The sequence below is a fragment of the Humulus lupulus genome, chromosome 1, assembly GCF_963169125.1.
Source record: "Humulus lupulus chromosome 1, drHumLupu1.1, whole genome shotgun sequence".
Lineage (NCBI taxonomy): Eukaryota > Viridiplantae > Streptophyta > Magnoliopsida > Rosales > Cannabaceae > Humulus > Humulus lupulus.
Genome location: NC_084793.1, coordinates 8654154 through 8681051, shown reverse-complemented (window position 1 = coordinate 8681051; position 26898 = coordinate 8654154). Strand labels below are relative to the sequence as shown.

At 31.3% G+C, this 26898-nt stretch overlaps 4 protein-coding genes across 4 annotated transcripts; 3 read left to right on the top strand and 1 right to left on the bottom strand.

Annotated features, from left to right (window-relative positions):
• Nucleotides 1–1168: 1168 nt before the first annotated feature.
• LOC133785188 (inorganic phosphate transporter 1-4) lies at nucleotides 1169–4626 on the top strand. The gene is made up of 2 exons (XM_062224443.1): nucleotides 1169–1317; nucleotides 2808–4626. Exon 2 carries the CDS (start codon nucleotides 2872–2874, stop codon nucleotides 4492–4494), a length of 1623 nt encoding a protein of 540 aa, XP_062080427.1. The 5' UTR covers nucleotides 1169–1317; nucleotides 2808–2871; the 3' UTR covers nucleotides 4495–4626.
• A 3042-nt stretch (nucleotides 4627–7668) lies between these two features.
• On the top strand, nucleotides 7669–9238 carry LOC133785173 (inorganic phosphate transporter 1-4-like). The gene has a single exon (XM_062224431.1). It carries the CDS (start codon nucleotides 7688–7690, stop codon nucleotides 9236–9238), a length of 1551 nt encoding a protein of 516 aa, XP_062080415.1. The 5' UTR covers nucleotides 7669–7687.
• Nucleotides 9239–9505: 267 nt separating this feature from the next.
• Nucleotides 9506–11367, bottom strand: LOC133785182 (actin-depolymerizing factor). The gene is made up of 3 exons (XM_062224438.1): nucleotides 11054–11367; nucleotides 10087–10352; nucleotides 9506–9921 (listed from the first exon to the last, which is right to left on the bottom strand). The coding sequence occupies exons 1-3, from the start codon at nucleotides 11075–11077 to the stop codon at nucleotides 9771–9773; spliced, it is 441 nt and encodes a 146-aa protein (XP_062080422.1). The 5' UTR covers nucleotides 11078–11367; the 3' UTR covers nucleotides 9506–9770.
• A 1463-nt stretch (nucleotides 11368–12830) lies between these two features.
• LOC133785178 (uncharacterized) lies at nucleotides 12831–15549 on the top strand. Its single transcript, XM_062224434.1, has 7 exons — nucleotides 12831–13045; nucleotides 13127–13221; nucleotides 13552–13652; nucleotides 14220–14289; nucleotides 14755–14782; nucleotides 14865–14925; nucleotides 15079–15549. The coding sequence occupies exons 1-7, from the start codon at nucleotides 13033–13035 to the stop codon at nucleotides 15179–15181; spliced, it is 471 nt and encodes a 156-aa protein (XP_062080418.1). The 5' UTR covers nucleotides 12831–13032; the 3' UTR covers nucleotides 15182–15549.
• Nucleotides 15550–26898: the final 11349 nt, after the last annotated feature.

Here is a 26898-nt window from a genome sequence, read left to right as displayed (position 1 = left end):
ATGTATTTTCATTCTACACCCTAACCAAAAGATGAATTTATAGAAAGATTATTATTAGGTGTGAGAATAAAATCACACATTAATAATAAATAGAAATGAGAATGTGTTTTGAATGGAACAGTTATTTGGATAAAAATCCAATGATTATGATCTTTTTTTCATACCTAATTTTAGGTGTTTTCCAACTTGTATTGTTTTTGTGTTATAATCTTTTTATTTTTATTTTTATAGAAAGTGTAATAATCTTATTGGTTGTTGATCTTTCCCTTCAAAATTTATTTGTTTTAATTATGATACCTTTTCAAAATTTATTTGATAAACCGTTGTAATTAACTTATAATCTCACTCGTTTTCTTTCTATTTTACAGTCGATTAATAATTTATGTTGAATTCAAACTTATTTCCATTTAAAAAAATAAAGTTAAATAAATAAATATAGTTTTCGCTAATTTATATTTTTTTTGAAAAAATTACATCAGAAAAATTCTAAATAATTTTAATTTTAGTAGGTTTCGTCCAAATTAGTAATTATAACTCATTATTAATTGTGTATTTTCGTTAGAGTTTATATTTTTTTGGACTCTGTATTTTGTAAAATGGTTCAAATAGACTCATAAATTCAATTTTGATGAAGAAAAAATTGAATATATCAATACAATTGTTAGTCAAAATGATTATGTTTTTATTTTAATTGTTAGTTTGGTGAATTATTTATAATTTTAACTTATAAAATTTTGATCAAAATTGAGTTTAAGATTTTATATTTGAACTATTTTACAAAACATAAAATTCAAAAAATCACTTGCCAAAACACAAAGTAATTGAACAAAATACCCAAAAAAAATATAAACGTTTTCCCTATGTGATGGGTATGTTTGTGCTTGTATATTGTAACACCTCCTAAAAAAAATGATTTATTTTATCATCATTTATTAGTATATTATTTAGTTGGGTCTCGAAGTCACCAAGTAATATAAAAAAAAATTCTATTATTATATATTTCTATTTTTTTTTTAAAAAAAAAACTAAAATTAGTTATTTATTTTTAAGGGAAAAAGAGAAAAGGGCAGGCAGATGTGGAAAGTGGAGAGGTAAAACGGCGTCGTAATGGAGTGGGAAACGGGAATATAGCTAAGTGAAAGAGAAAGAGAGAGAGATTGGCTGGAGAGCCGAAGAAAAATGAGGAAGGGAATATACCAGTGAATATTATGGATGTGTTTGCTTATAAATTCAGAGCACAGGTCCCCTCCATTGCTCATTCTCTCCTTACTCCTTTCTCTCTCCTTTTTCTCGAGAAAATACATACAAGAACAAAAGGTCAGTATATATATAGTAACTATATACATATATATATATATTGTTCTTTCTTTCTCATACTATTCTTTTCTTTATAAAATTTTGGGGTTTCCATGTTAATGGGAACGGTATGCAAGATTATAATTCTTTATATATAGAGTTTTTTTTTTTTTTTTTTTTTTTGTGTCTCATCGAATATTTGTTACGTACAATGTTTTTGCACGTATATTTTTGGTTATGTGAAAAATGATTCATCTGGGTTTTGATAAATTCTTGGCTTTTCGCCAAACCCCAGTAAAAGAATAAATGAAATGTTGTATATTTTTAGCTGAGTCCGTACGAAAATATAGCCATGGTTGATGGGAACTAATGGTTATATTAGCTTTTGCCAATAAGAAATGAAAGTATATATATATATATATTTATAAATAGGAATCCCATATGCATATAAATATATATATATTATTAGCTTGATTATTGGATCTGCTTGTATAATTTTGCTAGTCTTATGGCATTTAATGCTCTTATTATGTGTATCAGTTATTTTTGCTATTTTAATATATATATTTTCAACGTGTCTGACCTATATATACTCTATAGACAGCAAATAATGGCTTTACTTAATCTCTGCTCTGTTCTGTTCTGTTCTGATCTGATCCCTTATTTTAGATGTTTCAACCCAACCATGTGGAAAAACTTATCATATACTATCATGTTTACTGTTTACAAACATGCATAACTAATCTTTGGTATCCTATCTCATTTTTTTTAAGCTTTGGTTTCTTGAGATTTTTCTCTATTCCCAAATTTCTCAGCCAGTTTTCCTGAGGGTAGGTATTTGGAAAATTAGTTTTTGTCAATTATTTACATATAAAATTATTGAAGCATGTCTTTTTGTAGATTTTTTCTTCTAAAATTTCATTTCATGTCAATATGATTAGCTCATGTGGGGTTGTGTGAAGTGGATATATCTATACATATACATGTGTGTGTGTTGTGTCGTCACAATATTTGTCTGTTTCTGATAAATCACAAAATTTGTCTTTTCATTCAACTTTTCCATTAGTTATGGAGGATTTTGCTTCTTTCAAAGATTGATTACCTTTTCATACTTAAATAAAAGCTTGATCTAAGGAAAGTATTTACCTTTTATCTTTCCTTTTCACTTGTGCATTGACCCTTATAAAATTTTCTTCCATCCCGGTTGGCTGGAGAAAAGTTTGATCAACTGGGCCTATAGTTACATCATGAGTTGACTAAGATACCCTTCTAGCTCAACAATCTAGGAATTAATCCATGAATAATTTAGGGGTATTATGGTAAGTGAGATGTGATGACTATTCACCACCAAGTGAAAAGTCTTAGTTGGTGAATGTTACTAAATTACTATTGTGAATCAAAGAGCTTAGTTCAAAATTGTGATTGCTTGATCAATTTTTCTTTTCTCTTCTCTTTGTCATGAAGTTATAATAGTTAGGACCACATCTAACTGTGGTTTAATATTTTTGCAGAAAAAGAAAACCAAAGGTTAAGTTTTTGAGAGAGTTTTGTAGCTAGCTAGCTAGCTAGGCAGCCATGGCGAGAGAACAGTTGCAAGTTCTTAATGCACTAGATGTTGCTAAAACACAATGGTACCATTTCACAGCCATCATCATAGCCGGGATGGGATTCTTCACCGATGCCTATGATCTCTTCTGCATATCACTTGTGACCAAATTGCTTGGCCGCATATACTACCATGTCGATGGTGCAGAGAAGCCTGGTACTTTGCCACCTAACGTCTCGGCCGCTGTTAATGGTGTGGCCTTCTGTGGAACATTAACCGGCCAGCTCTTCTTCGGTTGGCTTGGTGACAAGATGGGAAGAAAGCGAGTCTATGGAATGACCCTTATGATAATGGTTATATGTTCTGTAGCTTCAGGTCTTTCCTTTGGTCACAACCCAAAGTCTGTCATGGCTACCCTTTGCTTCTTCAGATTCTGGCTTGGTTTCGGCATAGGTGGAGACTACCCTCTTTCGGCTACAATCATGTCTGAGTATGCCAATAAGAAGACTCGTGGTGCTTTCATTGCTGCAGTCTTTGCCATGCAAGGTTTCGGTATTTTAGCTGGTGGTTTATTCGCAATCATTGTGTCTGTAGCGTTCAAAACACAATTCAGTGCCCCGGCTTATGAGGTTGATCCAGTTGGATCGACTGTTCCACAGGCCGATTTCGTTTGGAGGATCATTCTAATGGTGGGAGCTCTCCCGGCTGGAATGACTTACTATTGGCGGATGAAGATGCCTGAGACTGCGCGGTACACTGCTCTTGTGGCCAAGAATACGAAGCAAGCAGCCTCTGACATGTCAAAGGTTTTGCAGGTTGAGATAGAGGCTGAACCAGAGAAAGGTGTGCAATCATCTGAGAAAAGTGCCAACTCATTTGGTTTGTTCTCTAAGGAGTTTTTGCGCAGACATGGGCTTCACTTGCTTGGAACTACTAGTACTTGGTTCTTGCTTGACATTGCTTTCTACAGTCAAAATCTTTTCCAAAAGGATATCTTCAGTGCTATTGGATGGATTCCAAATGCAAAGACCATGAATGCTCTCGAAGAAGTGTACAAGATTGCCAAGGCTCAAACACTTATTGCTCTTTTCAGTACTGTTCCTGGCTACTGGTTTACAGTGGCTTTCATAGACAGGATAGGAAGATTTGCCATTCAGTTAATGGGATTCTTCTTCATGACAGTCTTCATGTTTGCATTGGCAATTCCTTACAATCATTGGACTCATAAGGAAAACCGAATTGGTTTCGTTGCCATGTACTCACTGACCTTCTTCTTCGCCAATTTCGGGCCTAACGCCACCACATTCGTCGTGCCAGCTGAGATTTTCCCAGCCAGGCTCCGGTCTACATGTCATGGGATCTCAGCAGCATCTGGAAAGCTTGGGGCCATGGTTGGCGCATTCGGGTTCTTGTATTTGGCTCAAAGCCAGGACAAGACCAAGGTAGATGCAGGCTACTCTCCTGGCATTGGTGTGAGAAACTCACTCATTGTGTTGGGTGTAGTAAACTTTCTAGGCATGATGTTTACTTTCTTGGTGCCTGAATCAAAAGGAAAGTCATTGGAGGAGATGTCCGGTGAGAACGAAGAAGAAAATGCTCAAGTAGAGCTGGAACAACCACCTGGCTATAACAACAGAACAGTCCCATTTTAGGCCTTTAAGTTTTAGGATCCTTAATCGTTGTAAGGAAATGTGTAATGTTTTTCTTTTCATATTGAAGTGAGTCTAATATCTGTTATGTTCAGTGATTTTGAAATATATATAGAATATAAGTTTATATCCAAATTACATAATATTTGAATTTAAAATCTAACATGATGGTCATAAGTTTGAGTTTTTTTCTGGTTTGGTTTGAAACTCAAGTCTTGCTTATTGACTTTTACACTTTTCACCAGTTTTAGTACAATGTATTCTCTCGTACTGTATAGGGAGGGTCCCATGGCCATGGTTGATGTTTTGTCTCACTGGTTTTAAATTTAATACATTGGACTCTCTCGTATCATATTAGGGTCCCATCCCATGAGATATGATAGCAGAACAGTATAAATTTGTGGTCGTAAATTGTACTATGTTTTTCAGTTTCCATAGATTTGAAGATTTTGTAGATTTTTGTAGAAAATACCAATTGGATATAAGTGATGGGTTTTATTGCGTTTTTGTAGATAGTGTGACTTTTTTCTCTCCTTCACACATCACAATAAAAATGACATTTTTATTTCTAGTTTAAATTAGAGAGGGAATTGTATTGTAGTTTTTATTGATTGTAAATTGGGATGTATAACGCCATTGTTGTTGGATTAAGACGTCACGCTGTCATCTTAGCATCGTCATAAAAGCAAGATTTACAAATTAAAAAAAATGTTACAATCAATGATGTATACTATATACATTATAATATAAATTTTCAATTATATTATTAGTGACTTGTACAACTTTTTAAAATTAATCTTGACCTTGCAATACTGCCAACATATCTTTGGTATAACCTTAAGATTAGAAATGTCGAACCTCTTTACAATAAGAGGAGACAGAAATACCACCACTAACAATATAATAAGTGAAAGCAAAGTAATGCTCGTTCTTTTAATTTTTTCATTAGCTATTTCAATAAAAAAAATTCTTTTGATTTGTATGGACAAAAATATTTAATATTTTTGACAGTGTTTGTGTAGTTTTTAAATAGTTAAGCATATTCATGTATTATATATATATATATATATATACTCTAGATAAAAACAATATCCAATATGTATGTTTGTTTAATTTTATTTATAGAATTCATTAATTATTTTTATTAAATTTATATTAATGTCATATAAATTTTGAAATAATTATTCTATTTTAATTAAATAATTTATTTATTATTATTTAAGTTTATGTTTGTTCTAATTTTTGTATTTGGAGTGACAACAATAAATTATATATTATATGTTTAATGTAATATTAAATATTATACGTGGTTTTTAAATTTAAGTTTTTTGCTAGTTTAAAAAAAAAAAGCAATTTGTTACTAATTCACAGTAGATTATATTATATGTTTAATATGATATTATTCTAATAAGTGAATTTAAGTTTAATTAAATTTTATTTAAGTTATAAAAAGTATGATTTTATTAATTTTAAATAATTATCATTGTAAAATAATTTAAAATATCATATTTTAATTTGTTAATTATTTATTATTTTAAAATAATTATCATTATAAAATATCTCTCAAAAATATTTTATTTTAATTTTTTAATTATTTATTATTTTTAAATAATTATCATTGTAAAATATCTCAAAAATATCATATTTTAAAATTTTTAATTATTTATTTTATTTTATTTAAGTTTAAGTATTTACAAACTACAGTAATATAAGAATATTTTGTTAAATATAAGAATATTCTGTTAAAGTTAATATTAAAAAAATAAAAAAACTGTTAAAATCAAGAATTTCCATTATCTACACACTTATTATATAGACGAGATATAAAAATCAGTAAAGTATTTTATAAATAAAAATATGATTATTTTATATAAAAAAAAGTATTTGATATAATATTTGAATTTAGGATGACAACCAACATAATGCTTATATTTTTTTCTTCTTCTCTATTGCACAAGAAAAATAGTGACACAGTTGGTATTATGTTTTTATTTTTATTTTTTGGTTTATACTTGTTTGGACCTGTGTTTTGTCTCATTATTTGTTTGGATCCTGTATTTTGACAAATTACTTTTTGGACCCTATATTTTGTAAAATTGTTATAATAGAACTCTAAACTCAATTTTGATGAAGAAAAAATTGAATATAACAACACAGTTTTTAAGCAGAATGATTTTATTTTTCTTCTGAATTGTTAGTTTGGTAAATTATTTATAATTTTAGTTGAGAAAACATTGACTAAAATTGGGTTTAGGGTTCTATTTTAATAATTTTACAACACATAAAATCCAAATAGGTAATGAGAAAAAATACAGGATTCAAGAAGGTATAAACCCTTTATTTTTTATACATAACTATATTGAATTAAAGAGATTATTAACCAGTTATCTCAACATTTAGCCTAGCCTTCTCTCCTTCCCTGTTTCTCATCAACTATTGCACTTTTATGTTTTATTATACATTTATTTTCGATGTTGATTTAAGATGTAATATTTTTTTTATTTAAGATTAAAATATTATGTTAAAATATATTTTATTCTTGAAGAAAATATTCCGTCTATACATTGCAAAATAAATTTTTGTTGTTAAATGTATTGGAGATGATAAGAAGGATACTATATCTTAAGGGTCCAAATTTTAAAAAATTGAATTTTTATAAATTATGTACATTCATAATTTTATGTAGTTGATAAGTTCAACAGAAGGCATTTGTGTGTTTTTTAATTAATTAATTAAAAAATATTGAAAGGAAATAAACTTTTGGGCAGTTAGTTAAAAAAAATAGAAAAATGCCAAGTCAAATTTGTAAGTGTAGAACTCATAAAACAGCAAGTGAAATTTTGCAGGTAAAATATCCTCATAATTTGGGTCAGTTAAAAGAGAGAGACTAGTGCCAAAATTTATGGGAATATACTAATCCTAACATTAATATTCCTTTTCACCGTTTTATAAATTCTTAACTATCATCATCTTTCAATCAGGCTGGTTCATTTCAGGTAGTTCATATTATGATCTGATCAATGTCATGTTTTCTTATTTGTTTATCTATAGATTTTAATTGAATTAAGTAGTATATGGTATGTATAATTTTTTCAAAGTTTGTATATATTCATTCATTTTTGTGACAAGTTTTCTTAGTTCAAGATTTTTGTGATTCAAGCAGAGAGAAAGGAGGGTCTGAAAGCAAAGAGCAGCCATGGCCAACGAGGTATTTAACGCGCTAGACGCTGCTAAAACACAGTGGTACCATTTCACTGCCATTATCATTGCCGGAATGGGATTTTTCACAGACGCATACGACCTGTTTTGCATATCACTCGTCACCAAAATGCTTGGCCGTATTTACTACCACGTTGAAGGCTCGCCCAATCCAGGAACACTCCCGCCAGAAGTATCCGCTGCTGTAAATGGCGTTGCCTTTGTTGGAACGTTAAGCGGGCAGCTCTTCTTTGGTTGGCTCGGTGACAAGTTGGGACGAAAGAAAGTCTACGGCGTGACACTCATGATCATGGTGATCTGCTCCATTTGCTCTGGCCTTTCCTTTAGTCATGACCCCAAGACTGTCATGGCAACGCTCTGCTTCTTCAGATTCTGGCTAGGCTTTGGCATTGGTGGAGACTACCCTCTTTCAGCTACGATCATGTCAGAGTACTCCAACAAGAAAACTCGAGGAGCCTTCATCGCTGCGGTCTTTGCTATGCAAGGCTTGGGAATTTCAGCTGGTGGGCTGTTTGCCATTGCATTGTCAACTCTATTTGAAATCAAATTCAAAGCTCCAGCATATGAAGTTGATCCGGTTGGTTCGACTGTCCCCCAAGCTGACTACTTATGGAGGATTGTTTTAATGGCTGGGGCCTTACCTGCTGCTATAACCTTTTACTGGAGGTTGAAGATGCCTGAAACTGCTCGTTACACTGCCCTGGTTGCGCAGAATGTAACGCAGGCGGCTTCTGATATGTCAAAGGTTCTCAAGGTCGACATTGAAGCTGGACCAGTGAGGGTTAATGAGCCAACTAGTCAATATGGCTTTTTCTCTAAGGAGTTCCTTTTTCGACATGGGCTTCACTTGCTTGGAACCACAAGTACTTGGTTCTTGCTCGACATAGCATTTTACAGCCAAAATTTGTTCCAAAAGGACATCTTCAGCGCCATTGGATGGATTCCTCCAGCAAAGACTATGAATGCCATTGGAGAAGTACACAAAATAGCAAGAGCTCAGACACTCATTGCGATGTGTAGTACAGTCCCTGGTTACTGGTTTACTGTTGCATTCATCGACAAAATGGGGCGATTTGCAATTCAGTTGATGGGCTTCTCCTTCATGACAGTGTTTATGTTTGCACTCGCCATTCCTTATGATTACTGGACTCAAAAGGATCACCTTATTGGGTTTGTAATTCTGTATTCTCTGACTTTCTTCTTTGCAAATTTTGGACCTAACTCAACCACATTTGTTGTCCCGGCTGAGATTTTCCCAGCCAGATTCCGGTCCACCTGCCATGGCATCTCTGCTGCATCAGGAAAGCTTGGGGCGATTGTGGGCGCATTTGGGTTCCTCTACTTGGCTCAGAACCAAGACAAGGCCAAGGCAGATGCAGGGTTTCCAGCAGGTATTGGGGTCAAGAATTCTCTTCTGGTTTTAGGTGGCATCAACCTCTTGGGTGTCATTTTCACCTTTTTCGTCCCTGAATCAAAAGGGAAATCTCTGGAGGAGATGTCAGGAGAAAGCAAGGAAGAAAACAACTAAATGGGGAGACACGATCTCACAGCAGTGCAATAATTAGATAATTTTTCATTGGTTTGTAGAACCTTTAGCTGGTCACTGGTTCATTTTTATCCCAGAACCTTTCTTTCAGTAGAACTAGGCTTTTTATCTTAAGATGTAAATCATTATTCCAGCCACAGCAACTATGAGACTTCAGAAATTGGTTATTTGAAATGGTTTATTGTGTGTGCAAGTGTGTGTTTCAATCTTTGTGCTTGTTTTCATCACTAAGCTACAATGAACTTGAGATTTCATAAAAGGAGATATATTATATATCCATAAAGTACTGATCTACATCTGGGAAGTAAAAGTAACCAAATTTTTTCAGCAAGTAGATAACATTAGCCCAGCTTTCACACCCCACCAACATGCCAGTTTATTCATCAGATTGGCAAAATACATTCAAACAATTGGGTGTATAATGATTATAGCAGCAGCTGGGAGCATTAACTGACAGAAAATAGAGAATCCTTTGCTTTTGAAGGAGGAAAAGCTTTTCCAGAGTGAGAGTAGCTCAATTCGCCCGTTCCCTGATTACATCAAGATCCATCTCTGTTGGATCAGTAGCCTGAATCTCATAGTGGATGCCTTCCAGCTCCCTTCTAAACCTGTCTTTGGATGTGGCGTAGAGCATCTTGGAGCGAATTCGAGCAGTTGAGGGAGACCTGATAAATTTGTTATGCAGAGAAAACATGAGCTAGGATGATATCAATGTGAAAACTAAAAGGAAATGCACATATAAATCTTTGTGTTAAGACACCAAACGTAGATCCTTTGCAATGCTGTTAACATCATAAACAAAGTGAAATAATCAAGGGTTCAATGTTAACCATGCAATGAAGAATATCTTGCTCTTTTGACAGTTCTCAGAGGTCACAAAATCATAATCATAAACAGCATATCGGCAATCATTCTCAGGTAAGGCTGCAGTGAAATCATCATAACTCTCAGCTGGGCCACCAGTCTTTTCAACCAAAATTTCCCTTTTCTTTTCATCAACCTTAAAGATCACATAGCGGTGAACCTTCTTCCTCTGCAGTTCCATGAAAGCGTTTTTGCTGTGATCAGCAACGCCCATTCCAGATGAAGCATTTGGCTACAAGAGAAACCCAGTTTGTACCACAAGATATTCAGTATAAACTAAACCAATCCTCAAAAAATCATGACAAAGCCTGAAACTAATGAAGATTTTAGCATATTCTATTGAACACCTTTCGAAACTATTCAAATATACATTAGATCAAACTTTCACATGAAATTCGAAACTATTACTTAGTTATCTGTCTAACATCTCAGAACAAACATCATGAATCAATGGCTGCTGAAATTTGATTGACAGCTACATCCCTTATGAACAAGAAAAACAAAATCATTCACCCAATCTGAACAAATACAACAATTTTATTCAATACAAGTAAAAAACCAGAATACCCCACATCATATTTTAATCAAACAAACAAACAAAAAGAAAGATCATTTTTTAAAAAACTTTCTGAGCAACCAATAAATGGAGATTAAACAACATGGTCTAGATCTTAGACCAAAACATTTCAAACTGAACATATCAGCACCTGCAATGAAATTTGACAGAAGAAAAAAAAAAACCTTTTATTTTTTCATTTATTTATTTATTTTTTTTAAAAAAAAGAGATCCTTCATCAATATTTATTCTGATGGTAGCTCTAGAGTAAGTTGATCTGAGCAAGGTTCAGAAAGACAACCATGTCTAAAGTCTACAAAAACCCATAACCAAACAAGCAGCTTCAAATCAAAACAGAGAGAGAAAAAGACAGATACCCGACTGAAACCTCTGAAAGACATGGCAGCAAACAAAGTGTTGTGGCGAGAGAAGAGCAGAGAAGAGAGAATAGGGTGGGTGTGGTGGATGAGTTATGGAGGATCAGAAAGATGGAAAAGAAAAACAGGAAGAGAGAATGGTATTGCACCAAGAAAAACAGTGAAAACAAGCAAACAAGATTACAATATTCTAATTAGCTTTTCTTAAATTCTGAGGAAAAAGTGTTGAAAATAACAAAAGGTGGAAGATTCTTAATGTAAGGAGAGGAAATGAACAAAACGGTGCCTTAACTCAATTCCATTTTATTTCTATTTCTCTTTCTCTTTCTTCCAAGTTATATAAACCCTTTTTTGAATCTTGAAAGAGACAATATCACATTGCATTTTGTTGCGGTAAACTAACCTCGTAACTCTTTGGCCATCTCATCATTAACACAAAAAAACTATAATTTTCTAACAAAATATATTCATCCAAATTTTTTTTTGAATTTAAAATAGGTTAATATTAAAAAAAAAATTGTACCATACAAGTCTTAAATGAAGAAGATTCCTCGGTGTTTTAATTCATGACTAATAAATACATAACATACTGAAATATTTTGGAGGATTTTATGGTACGATGGCCCTTTTGTTTTTCTAATGTGTAAATAGTTTTTGGTATGATTTTTCTTTTTTGACTGTGTACATTGTAGTTATTTAGAGCATCGTACAAATTTTTAAAAAATTAAAAAATTAATCACATATGCAACAACTTATTTTTAAACTAATTTTCATCATTGTAAATCTTTTAGAATTTTTTAAAAAATTTACAAAATACTCTAAATATCTATAATATACACGATCATAAAAAAATCAAACTAAAAACTGTTCGCATATCAAGTATACAAAATAATCACACTAGTAGAGCTATTTTTGAGCGCCTAGCATCAAAATTTCCAAATATTTTATTATTTTTAAAATTAAACAAAAAAAAAAAGTATAATATTAATGATTATTGTGAGTGGTCAAATTTGACTATAACAAGACTAAAGGAGCAACAGTCCATCCAACCATATCCAAAACGTGTAAGAGCCTATCTTGAGTTTTACTCCATATTCCTTGATAAATATTTTACTATTTATAAGATATAAATAAAAAAAATTAATTTAATACAGACGTTAAACTCAGATTAAAATTAAATGTTGTTTGATAAATCTCAAAATAAAAACAAAAATATTATTGAGTATTTTGTGAAAAATAATAAAGATAAGAAAAGTCGGTGGACCAACATTCATCTAATTTATTTAAATTAAAGATGGAAAAAGTAACAAGGGAGGTGCGTTATACCAACGCATGTTTGTGATTGTGAAGAGTCCTTTTTTGACTTTTCCCAATTGTCTCTTTATTGACCAATCAGGGACCACGAATCTATTGTACTACATGCACGTGTGAGTGTGCATTAGACCCCACCCCCCTGCAATTTACCCAAACTACCCCCGCTTCACTTCACTGACAATATCTGGACCGTTTATCCAATTTTACTCTACACCTGTCCGCAGAGGATTATAAATATATATATTCCTTTACTCTGTGGGCCCCATCGTCCCCATATTTTCCAACGTCAGCGTTATCTGCTGATTCTGCTCGCCGCGTCTTCGCCAAGTGGCAGTGCCAACTGTCAAGGCATTTATTAGTTGGTACAATTGGGCCGACAGTTTGTAAGTCTAGGCCCACATGTCAGCAGGCCCAACCCAAATATTGGTTCGTATGACTAATCCAGAGAAAACGACGTTCCTGGTGAAGTCGTATTGGTTTTAACTGTTTCCTCCGATGAACTGCGAATTTTTTTTTTTTTGGCCGGAAAATAACCCTAGAAAGCAAAATTAAGAAAATTGAGTGCCTCGACTGCCCTAATTTCCTGAAAAGTTTTGGGATTTGGGTTTAGGGTTTATGCAAAGTTTGTTTCTTTGAAGAATCTTGTTTTATTTTGTAAGAGAAAGATGGATACGGAAGGTAGTGTTTTGAAATCTTTCCCTCTTAGAATTGTTTCTTTTCCCCCGTAAAATTGATTTAATTTTTGAATTTTTTTTCCAGCGCAAAAGTCTTCGTTGAACCCAACGGCATTGCTCTCTTCTGTTCTTAGTAGGAGAGCCAAGCTCCAAGAAGATCTTCGAAACATTGAAAAGCAGGTATATTTTATTTTGCCCCCTTCTTTTTAATTAATTTTTCAGCCAAGAATTTTTTTTTATGCGCGTGTGTGTGTGTGATGGGGTTGGTACTGTCTGCGTTTGGTTGCATATACAATTGGGTTGGGGGAAGAAAAGGGCATTATCAATATCATGCATTTTCATCTTCTAATTTTCCCAGTATCTGAACTATAGACATAACTTTCTTAAAGCACGGTTAAGTTTATAATGGGGTTTTCTTTTTCTTTCATTTCTGAAAGTGGGGAAAGATTTTAAGTATTAAGAAAGGAATTCGATAGTCAAGCTTCTGAATTTTTCTTATCTTTAAAACAGGTCTATGATATGGAGACCAGTTACTTGCAGGACCCAAGCCAATGTGGCAATGTATTAAAAGGTTTTGAGGGATTCTTGTCCTCGTCTAAGAACACTGCCCTGTATGGAAAGACAGATTTTTTTCCCGTCCATTTTATAGCTTTTTTATTTTACTCGTTTTAATATGTGATGATTTATTTTCAATGTTAATCAATTTACGCTTAAAGAGCTTCTGATTGAGAATTAATCTATCTATGCTAGCCATGATTAAAATTTTCTTGTATCCACCAGAGTAGAGTACTCTCTTATTGTTGCTTCTTTTCTCATAAAAAAAATATATAAAAAAAATCACAAAAAAGATTGTTAGCAACATTTACATTTATCAACATTGCCATGTCTAAAATTTATGTTATCATACGAACTTGTGTTACCCTCATCCCTATTAGTCACTAGAATAAATCTCAACATTATATATTTGAAAATATCATTCTTCAGGCTATTCACTTCTAGGTAATAAATATACGAAAGAGTTTTTGGTACACATTACTTTGTTGACAATGAAACAAACAATGCTTATGAATCGAATTACTCCTACATATATTTTCGAAAGGTTGCTGTATTGCCTTTTTTTAATAAAAGGTTACTCTTATGCTTTGTGTAATGAAATTCTTCAAATCTTGTGGCTGCAGCACGAAAAGGTCTAGGAAGTTTCAGCCTGAAGATAGACTCTTCTCATTGTCTTCTGTCACATCACCAGCAGTATGTTGCTGAGCCTTGTTTACTGAAAATGGCAGTGTTTTATTTTTTTACTTATTTTCTCTGCTTACTTTCTCTACTTTATTTTCATCACAAGAAGTTATGATTTAATTGAGATCCCTTTACTTCATTTTCTGTTCTAGTGCAGCTTTACATGAAAAGTTGTCATTTCTGTGTCTGTGTAACTGTGTTAAGTTAAGTACATATTTCAGGCGTTGAACTATCTTTTTCTCATAAAATGAAATAGTTGGAACTTTGTAGCTGTGCTCATGAAGATGTAGAAATATTTTAATAAAATCTCGTATGATTCCTTTCAATACTTTTTCCTAGCTCTTTGTATGATTTTACTCCTTATCCCTCCCTTTTTTCCCAAAGGGTATTATTGTTTTGGTCATACTTTCTTTCTACATGTCCCCATGATCTTATGTTTTTACTAATAACTTATGTTTTTTTTTCCCTTTTCGTCAGGCTGAAGAACTGGCAGCTGGACGAGATGGTGAGCTTACTAGTGTTGTGAATACCACAAAAGATTTTCCTAACCTAAATATTTATGTTTCCTCCCTGTATGTTTATCTTAGATGGGAGATCAGATTTTGGTCCAGGTCGTTCTAAGGGTGGAGGGATATACGCCAATGGACAGTAAGTACCCCACTAGCTCCTGTTAAATCACGACGTTGGCAAAGCTCTATTTGTGATCAGAAATCATTGCTGTTTTAGATGGCCTCATGTACATGTTTAGGAGGCATGTCAACTCCTCAATCAGTGTTTTGATAATCACATTTGATGTTGTAGGGGAAAACCCAAAAAGGGTAGACCAACGCCTAGAGATGCAAAGAGAGTCAGGCCAAGTGAACAAGATTACGACTATGAAGATGATCCTGAGCTGACATTGTAAATGGTGAAGCTTTTTGAACCCAGGAAGCCTTAAACATCAGATAAGCCTTTCGGTTTTGAGAAGTATCTTTTACTATTGTAGTTAATGTTATATTTGAGGCTGCAAAGTAGTTTAGTCCCTGCTTATTTATTTAGCCTTTGTCCGTGTACAAAATAGCGTTTCCTTACGAAATTTCTATTGGCATCCAATGGATTTACCTCAACTATGGAAATGTATTCATCAAAAAGAATTTTTATATTGACTTCTCAAGCTCTACTAGATTATCTTGGTAGATCGTTCAATGAACTCTGTGTCAAATCATACACTAAGTCAGTAATTGCATATACTTTGAAGAGGGTTTTGTATTATAATGCATTTTGTTTTGACTCCCATCTCTTCGTTACAACTTACATGCAGATGGGTTTTCATTATTTTTCTCAACCTGTTTTACAAGGCCAACGATGAGTTATAACTAGAGATGACCTAACTTGCACCACTGTTAATGAATTGATAAGACTTCATATACATTGGGAATACTTTATTTTAACTTTATATCTTCTTTTGTTTAAAATGTGATACATTTTGCTTTCATTGCAAATGTGCAACATTTCATTATACTTAAATATGCAATGAAATGTAGGTATAATGAGACTTTACCTATGGTATATAGAAGAGTATCCAAGTATTTAAGTTGTTTAGGTATATTATGAGGTTACACCAAGATGCATGAAGTGGCTTGAAATCACATATGAAGGCATGAGACTCTGTTGACAAGCAAGACATCACCCTTTCAAAATTTTGATCAATAAGAAAAATATTAGCTAGCTTAGTAAACCAAAGCAAATACAAAAGAAAGTGTACAATCCAAAACTAGCTCGGGCAGCAAATCCAACTTTATTAAAGATAAATAATATGGATCCAAAACTAGCAAATAGGCATTTAGCAAGGTCATTCTTTGACTTTCCTAAATCTCTATTATTATTAAACTTTCGTCTGTGAAAATCTTTACTAATCTAATAAGAATATACTACAAAGAAACTTCGCAATAATAGTTTTCTTTCCAAATCAATTATACCGCCAATAATTAAACCAAGTAAACAACCAAGTTCAGCAAATTAAAATTGAAAAAAGAAAAGCCCAGATCTTGTGCTTTGCCGTACCTTAGTGCCCAAAATGCCATTAAATTATCCAATGAATCTATAGGAGGAAATTACACTAGATATGAGATTGTTGTAAGGATGCGCATTCCTCTTTTGATAATTGTTGTAAGTATGCAGGGTAGAACTTGAGTTATCATCCTTATGGTACCAAGGATGTGTTAGTAATCAACAAACCAACATCATGACATACAAGAGTTGGTTTTAGTGATATCGATTGGACCATGGATGATAAAGTCTATTTCTAAGCATTCATAATTGAAGGAGGAGTTATTTTGTGATTAAGTATCAAATCAAATGAACACCTGCAACTTCCTCTCTCATACATAGAGGTATATTGGTCAGAGGAGTTATTTTGTGATCAAGTGTTGTATGGACACTTACAGAATCCTCATTCGTAGAGGTAGAGTGAGTGGCGTGTTACGAGGATATTAATTATATAGTGTAACTGTGATATTTCATTTCAGGATTAAGAGTTGTTGAATCTATTATGAATTTACTGAATGTATGTGATAAATGTCGCATAATTTCTTTCTCTCGGAACTTGAGAAGTCTTATTACTTAGATAGTATTGATGGCGTTCCATTTGCGATGAGAAAGTAGTGGAGTCCTCTATTAGCATTATGACACGCACTTATAGATTATATGTCAACGACTACACTAACAAGACTTACCTAATTGTGTGTACTGAAAACACACTTTTTATGTAGATTGTTAGGTGCCTAAAGTGTATTTAGTTAGTGGGAGCCATCGTTATCATGTATAATAGAAATGAAAGGATTGTCATTTGTTGTTGAATACATGCATACTTTGGATCACTCTTTGAGATTGTGTATGCACATTTGTTAATGCGGGCCTATGGCTTAGCTTGATATTATGTTTCGAGTGGATCCATACTGGTAGTCATCTCCACGCTTTGTGAATCTCTGATATCTCGTTGTGTATTACATTTGTATCCTATCGATACAATATGATGCATAATTAGTTGTTTTAAGACATTTATGATTCTTGAGATTCTTGCGTATAGACACTATTGTTCAATGAGCACTTATCAGTGTAATTATGTTGTCCAAGTGGGAGAATATAAGAATATTTTATATGGACTGACATAATTACTGTTGCTCATGTAGTGTCATTATTAGTATATAAGGATGACTACATAATTGGTATTGCATAATATTACTATTGGACCATAGTGGGAAGGACATAACATAGTAGCACGTTCATGACCCATGGACACGCACTAAAACGTCTTTGGCCAGCCCATTAGGCTAAGACAACCAATTCTCTCTCATTGGGTATCTAGGCCCAATAGGCCCATTTCTCTCATTAAAAGGGGATATACCCTTATGGCTTAGTGTGTGAGATGGAAATGATATATGCTTGTTTAGATAGTGAAAGAGTAATGTCCATTGACACTCCTTGCACCATTTCTTGTTTTCTTTCTTCTCTTGGTAGATTTTATTGAGGAGCAAGAGTAGATCATCATCTCCATGGTTAAAAGGTTGTTATCTCTCCTATGTACTAGATTAGTATGTTACAAGTTCTAACCAAGTTAAAGTTAAGATGATAAATGAATTATTAATGATTATGATGGTCATAATTATTTTGCAAATCTAACAGACCGAGCTTAAGAAGAAACCCGTTCTTGTTCTTCTTTTTCTTCAGCTACCACAAATCTGTAGTTGTGCTATTTTTTTTTTTTTTTTTTGGTACATCTTGGCCGCCAACAATGGGCGGAGATCTAAAGGTTGGGCTCACGGGTGGAGTCGACTGCGGTTGGGCAGATCTACCTTCGACGGAGGCAGAGCTTGTGAGCTTGACGAGATGGCGACGGAGCTTCATATATTAAATTAATTAAATTATCACCTCTCATATATTTAATAAATTAACAAATATAATATTTTAATTTGTGAAAATCACGAACATACATAACACTTTTGGGACATGCATAATATTTCAATACTAATTTTTCTAACCTCTCATCTATCCAAAATATTATTAGGATTTTTACATCACTCATTACAATAATATTTTATATTACTATATTAATACTAATTTCATTTGGGAAATTTCATGTTATATGCATGATAATTTAGTGAAATTTTTTAATATACCAACATAAGTTAATATCCCAAAAATACATCTAACATTCAAACACTCATTTTCTCTCTCAATCCGAACACTCTCTCTCTCTCTCTCTAACATCTCTCATTCTCTCACTCCCTCACTCACTCTCTCTCTCATTCTAATCTTGTAGATCTCGAAAAAATAACAAAATTAAAAAAAAAATCATCTGAAACAGACATTTGAGTGAAAAATATAAACCTCCAAAGTTTTCGTCAAATTTCAGGACAGAGCATCGAAATTGCATCGCAACAGCATCGAAACATCATCAATTTTGCATTGAAACATCATCGATGCACCATCGATTTTGCATCGAAACACTATCGATTTGCATCAAAAAAGCATCGTTTTGGCCAAAGAAACAAGTTTTTATGATTGCATCGCAAGAGCATCGAAACACCATCGATTTGCATCGAAAAACTTCGTTTTGGCTAAAAATCAAGTTTTCATGATTGCATCGCAACAACATCGAACACCATCGATTTTGCATCGAAACATCATCGATGCACCATCGATTTGCATCGAAAAGCATCGTTTTGGCTAAAAATCAAGTTTTTATGTTTGCATCGCAAGAACATTGAAACACCATTGATTTTGCATCGAAACACCATCGATTTTGCATCGAAAAAGCATTGTTTTTGCCAAAAATCAAGTTTCATGATTGTATCGAAATTGCATCGATTTTGCATCGAAAATGCATCGTTTTGATGCAATTTAGATGCATTTTTTTTAATGGTGTTTTGATGCAATTTCGATGCAAAATTGATGGTGTTTCAATGCTCTTATGGTGCAATCATGAAAACTTATTTTTTGGCCAAAACGATGACTTTTCGATGTAAAATTGATGGTGTTTCAATGCCAAATCGATGGTGTTTCGATGATGTTTCGATGTAATCATGAAAGCTTTATTTTTGTCCAAAACGATACTTTTCCGATGCAATTTCGATGCTCTGCATTGAAATTTGACGAAAACTTTGGAGGTTCATATTTTTTCACTCAAATAATGTCGGCTTCAGATGTTTTTTTTTAATTTTTAATTTTGGTATTTTTTCGAGATCTATAAGATTAGAATGTAAGAAAGAGTGAGAGAATGAGAGATGTTAGAGAGAGAAAGTTTGGATTGAGAGAGAAAATTGGTGTTTGAATGCTAGGGGTATTTTTGTCTAAAAATTTGAAATTATCATATATTTGGGATAGTAACTTATGTTGGCATATTAAAAAATTTTACTAAGTTATTATGCATATAACATGAAATTTCCCTTTCATTTTTGTATACAATTCTTAACCATTTTTTAGATTTTAATTAATATAATTCTTTTTATTTTATACTTTTTAAGATACAATTTATTATTAAAATTGTGAAATTAGTGATTTGTAATCATAACTTCCTATTTTAGTAATCCTTTCACATTGGCATTTATTTCAAAAAACCAACACATATATGCCAAAAACTAAATAAAAACCGTGACAATTTCACATTGGCATTCATTATTTTCTAATGTTAGTTTGTTTCAAGACTCTATGTTTTATTGATCATTGGTTATTGTTCATTGTTATAAATAAATATGTTTTTTTTCTAAACAAATATTTTTATTTTTTTTGAGAAAAACCCCAAGACTCACCAGCCAAGCAAAGAGCTTGAAGAAAAGGTGAGGGGGAGACTGATTGAATTAATTCTTCTCATATAAAATGAGATCATGGATACAAGAAGGGTAACCAGGCCACCAAACTTTACTAATAACTTCCGACAAGGCATATTTAGCTAAGGAATGGGCAGCAGTATTAAAGGATCTAGCACAGAAAGAAAGACTAGCAGAGGGAAAAGCTGAAAAACTGAGTCTAAAATCTGCTAAGACTAACCCAGAGAAGAAGCCAAAGGAACCTGGTTATTAAACTTCAAAACCACATTCAAACAATCAGATTCAAACCACACATTTTGGAAACCCAATAAGCGGCATTGGTTGGCAGCATGTTTTAAAGCTAGAGCTTCCACTATTTCAGGAGTGAAAGTACCCATAATGTGCCAAACAGCAGAAACTATAACATCACCGGTGGAGTCACGAGCCACCATACCCAACCCACATCTTCCATTAGAAGCATCAAGAGCAGCATCAACATTGATCTTAACAATCCCCCTAGTAGGCGGCACCCATGCCGACCTAGAAGAGCCCATGAGCGTGGATGACGAGTTCCCCAACGTGTGAGAATTATCAAGAGGCTTATCTACTCTCTGCTAGTTAGCAAGGAAGTCACGACCCCAAGAAACAACAATGTCTGAGTCAATCATTTTATCATAATGCACCTTTTTGTTTCTCCTAAACCAAATTCTCCACATAATTACCAAAATCAGCTCTAAGGAAGCAATTGGCAGAGGGTCAAGAAACTGATGAATAAAATCATAGAAATCGGGACAAATAGTAAGAGGATCTCCCAAAGAGAAATCACTAAGATTACGACAGTCAGCAAGAGAAGAGCAACCCCATAAGGCATGATGAGTAGTTTCTAACTGAGAATCACAAATAGGACATACCTCGTCTGTCAATAAACCGTGCTTAGAGAGGTTGCATTTGGTAGGGATCCAATTAGAAGAGATCTGCCAAGCGAACATCTTAACCTTCGGAGGAATATTGAGAGACCAAATTTTTTTCCACCACCCTGAAAACCCGACTGAGGAAGATGCACGACCTGCGCCCAGATTGCGAATAGCAAACCAGTAACCACTTTTGACAGAATAAAGACCAGAAGTTTCATAACCCCAGATTAGTCTATCCCGAGTCGGAGTAGATGGCCAAGGAATAGATAGGATTGTCGCAGCCTCATCAGGGGCAAAAAGACCACGAATGAGCTCCAAATCCCAATCCCCCGAGTCAGATCTAAGTTGAGAAACCGTACTTCCTTCACCTAAAAGGTTAGGAGACAGAACCAAAAAGTTTGACGGCATTGGAACCCACCCATCTTCATACACTCTGATATCTTTACCGTTTCCAACTCTCCAAATAGATCCAGCATCAAACAACTCATTTCCCCATAAAATGTTTTTCCACGCAAAAGAACCATTCTTAGATTTAACCATAGAACCAAAGCTTTTTAAAGTCACTGTTTGTTTATTTTTCTAAACTGAATAGTATTTTTTATTTTAAATTTAATGTATTGTTTATTATTAGTAGCAATTTTGTTTATTTTTATGTTTATGCTCATGATGTCATTTTTTGGATTGTTTTGTATGGTAATTTTTTTTTCGAATTTTATGAATATACAATTATGTTTATATTTATTTTTATGAATAATTCTTGCTATGAATATACAACTAAGTTTATGTTTATTTTTTAGAAAACATTGTTTATTCTGTCAATATTGAATGGATATATTGTACTTTAAACAAATTTATTTATTTTTTAATTGTTATTTTTTGCTACAATAACACTATTGTTAAACACCGTTTTCATTTATTTTTATCATGATATAGTAAAATAAACAAAAATATTTTAGCTAGACGGGTAGGTTATAATTACATAGTTGTCTTTTTAAAAAAAAATCTTTATCAATGAAATAATACATTAGAATAACATGTTATAGTTATATAAATATTTTGTTAATTTATTGTTCAATGTGTACTTTTATGTTTATTTTTTTTTACTACATTAGTTTATCATATTAAACAATTTTATTTAGATAATTTAGTTTATTTAGACAATTTATTTTATTTTTCTAAAAAAATTTATTTAAATATTTCATAAATTGCCGCCAGTTAATTATGATATCTCATTTAATTGAGATAATAATTTGTATATTATATAATTAATATTTGATTTATTAATTGAATTCCTATGATATTAAATAGAAGAAGTTATATATATATAATAAATTAGGAAAATGGCTTAATTGGTGAGATTGTATTTATATAATTATTTTTAATAAAATTGTATATAATTTTGTAAATAATATATGTAATATTATTATAGTAAATTCTTTATTTTGTTGTATATAAGTAAAAAATGCCATATTATTACATGTCTATTTAAGTTTAGATTTTTAGCACCACAACTCAGCACTTTTCTGATTAGTTGTGGCAGGCCTATTTCCCTAGGGAAATTTCAAGTTATATACTTAATAATATATTCTATTTCATATATATATATATATATATATATATATGACAAATTTAATAGGCATTTCAAATATATGCTATTTTGTATAATTTTGACTATAATACAATTTTCATTAAACTTCCCACACACTTTCACATAATGTGCACCCATGATTAACTTTTGTGTTCTACATAAAAAAAATTTAAGGCTTTAAATGTGCTAATCGTGTAGATCTTGAAAAAAATATTAAGATTAAAAAAAAAACTAAAACGGACATTTAAGCAAAAAGTTATGGCTCACCAAAATTTTCGTCAAATTTCAGCGCATAGAATCGATATAGCATTTATGTACCATCAATTTTGCATCATTTTGGCCAAAATCATGTTTTCATGATTGCATCGCAAGAGCATTGAAACAACATCGATTTTGCATCGAAAAAATATCGTTTTGGCAACAAAAAAAAAACCAAATTTTCAAGATTGCATTGATTTTCTATCGAATTTGCATCAAATTTGCACAGTTGTGGCCAAAAAAATCAATTTTTATGGATGCATCGCAATTGCAAAGAAGAAGCATCGAAATAGCATCGTTTTCATTATTTTTTTTTTGTACAAAAATGATGTTATTTCGATGCTTCTTTGATGCAATTGGGATGCATCCATAAAATTTGATTTTTTTTTTGCCAAAACTGTGCAAATTCGATAGAAAATCAATACAATATTGAAAACTTGGTTTTTTTTTTTTGCCAAAACGATGCTTTTTCTATGCAAAATCGATGTTGTTTCGATACTCATGCAATGCAATCATGAAAACTTGATTTTTGGCCAAAATGATGCAAATTGATGGTATATCGATGCTCTGCACTAAAATTTGACGAAAATTTTAGTGAGTCGTAATTTTTTGCTTAAATGTCCATTTTAATTTTAAAAATTTTAATTTTAGTATTTTGTTCGAGATCTACACATTTAGCATATTTAAAGTCTTAAATTTTTTTTATGTAGAATATAAAAATTAATCATGAATGCATAAATATTTATGAAATGAGTATTTTTATCAAAAATATGGTTGAGGGCATGCTAATGGAAAGAGTGTTTAAGTTGTCGTATTAAAAAAATTTCTTCTGTTAAGATGGATAGAGACTAAAGTTTCCCTTCCACTATTAGAAAAATACACTGCACGTGTATCATGTGTGTCCTTGATACTACCAAAATATTTTGACTTTAATTTCCTTCTTCCTTTTTTTTTTATAAATAAATATATATGTATACCACGTGTAAATTATTATTATTTCTAACGGTGTAATTGGAACCACACAACTTTTTTTTTTTTAACATTTGTCCCATATAAATATATTAGTCCTTGTTACATTTTAATTTTAAAGGAACAAATATGTACATTGTACATTGCTTGTGAGTTGGGATATCACAACTTCCTCAAAAACAAAAGTCATATTAAATACAAATTCTTATTTCCAACATTCCTGTAATTTTTGTTTTATAATGTGACATAAATTTTCGTTAAGAAAAATACAATAATAAAATTTCGTTAATCACGAGTTTACTCATGGATAAATAATTACAAAATAAGAGTGACTTGCTCAAATAATAATAATATTAATATGATTGGCTAGAATATTAAAGAGAGAAATATGATTTTTTGGAAACTTACAAATTGTATTTGATTGTACATGAGAATACTAAGTTAGATTCTTGTCAATTGAATTACATTATTTAGTTAAACATTAAGAATATATTACTTTAAAAAAATTAATTATATGTACAATCATAGTATTATGATTGATTAAATGTTTAGAATCCATATTTTTTTAGAGGATTTAAGATTACCTATTTATGGAGTAATCTCATTTCTATAGTAATAATTTTTCCAGATTTGAAAAAAAAACTACCGTACTGAACGTATGAATATTGAAAATTACCATTTACATGAAATGATTCCACCATACCAAACAACCTCTAATTAATCATCGATATTAACATGTGACAAAAATAATTTCTCGAACCGCTAGATACATGTTTGTTAATTTTAGGGGTATTCATATAAACCGCAAACTATCGTTTGGCACCCAAACCGCACTGCACCAAGTCGCCAAAAACCGTGTCTGGTGAAACCATTTCTAAAAGTTCAATTTAATCAGACCACTCAACTTTAAATGGTTCGGTCACGGTTTCTTACTCTTCAAGACCAATTAAACCGGATCAGACCGTGAGTTTTTCTAAAAATAAATTTTTAGAAATGAGAGTGCAATGGTTTAAAGTCTATCCAACCATCAAAGCCAAGTAATTTAATTGTTAAAAACATGTTTTCAGTAGTATTTAATACATGCATAAGTTTCCAAAACTGAAAAATAGAATTGTAAAGTCTCACATTGTTTAGAAATTAAAAGTTTCTCTTTCCCTCTTCCATAAAATGATTCAAAATTCTTACATTTCTAACAACAAAGATACTAAGGGTCTTTTTGACATTATTTTCTGGTTTTTGTTTTCAGAAATGAGAACAGAGAACAGTTTTTATAGTTTTCAAAAAACAAGAGGTGTTTGGTTAATGTTTTCTAAAAATAATTTTACAAAGAGAAAAATATTTTAAAAGTTTGTAATAAATAATGAGATAAAGTAATATGAAAGGAAAATAATATAAGGAGTGAGAAAGCAAGGAGAAAAACTTTGAGGAAAGAGAAAGTGATGAAAAAGAAATTGATACGAAAAAAAAATAAAAAATAAAGTGATGAGAAAGAAATTAAAGATAAAACAGTGAGAAGAAAGAAAGTGACGAGAGAGAAAATGATGAGAGAAAAAGTGATGTGAAAATAAATAATGTGAGATAATAATAATTAAAAAAATGATGTAAGAAAAGAAAAAAAAAAGATGGACAAAAAATAAAAAATTAAGAACAATAGAAAGCAACTATTTATTGTTCTCAATTTTTTTTGTTTTTTATTTTTTGTAACTTTGTTTTATAAAAACAATACCAAACACATTTATTTGTTCTCAAAAAATAATTTTCAGCTTTTAAAAACAAATAACAATTTTTTTTAATTAAGGAGTCAAACACCCTCTAAGCTTATTGTAGACTTTTTATGATCTTGAAAGTAAAGATAAAATGATTATTATTTTAAAATATAATTATTTAGTTAATTATTTTATAATAATAAAAATTTAAAATTTTAATATTTTGGTTATATGGTTATAACCGAATAAAACAACACCAAATCATTTATTTATGGTTTGGTTTTGTTTCAAAAAAATTCTTCTCAATCGCACCAAACCAAACTATGTACAACCCTAGTTAATTTCCTGAACTATTAGGCACGTATCAGTTAATTTTACAAACTATTCAACACATATTTGTCGAACAAGTCTACCTATTAAATCTTGCACACTTAGATTGGACAACAATATGAAATGTCATCACAAATCAAATTCAAAGCCTTGCTAGACCTAATTTCTTTTCCTTACAAAAGTTGTACCTAATTAAAAGAAAATGTTTCACGACACTCTTGATTTTTATTTATATACTAGGTAGAAATAACATGTAATGCATGTTTGCTTAGTTTTAAAGTTGTAAATATTGTCTATAATTTTAATAAAAATTGGTTCACAATTATTTAAAAATATATATTTTAGAATAAATTATAGTTTTATAGTACATATAAATATTTATATCAATAATCTCTACATATAATACTTTTAAACACAACGTATAGATAATGCATGTATCAATTATTTTAGTTTCTAATATATCTCACAATGTCTTTTGGTGAATTTGATGAAGAAAAAGAACTTCAATCACTTGATAAAAAACAAACTATCACACAGATTTATAAGATAAAAAAAAATTGATATTTATGCATTTATTATTTTTAAATAAATACGATTTAATTATTTAAATGATCATAAAATATCTTTAAAATATCATATTTTAATTAAATAATTTATTTATTTTTGTTTAAATTTATGTTTGCTTAGTTTTTTAATTTGGCAGTGACAACAAAAGATTATGTATATATTATATGTTCAATATAATATTAAGTTTAAGTTTAATTAAATTTTATTTAAGTTATAAGATATATGATTTTATTATTTTTAAATAATTATTATTGTAAAATATTTTATTTTAATTAATTTATTTATTTAATTTTATGTCTAAATATAAAAATATTTTGTTAAAGTTAACAGAAAAAAATTAAAATTAATAATTTTCATTATTTGCACTTTTTTTTATATAAAAGAGATATATATTTTTAATATACCTTCATTAAAAATATCTAATTAGGTAAACAACATAAATACATGTATCGAGCAAGATAAAGAAGAAGCAATGTTTTTTTTTTAATTTTAAATTATAATAA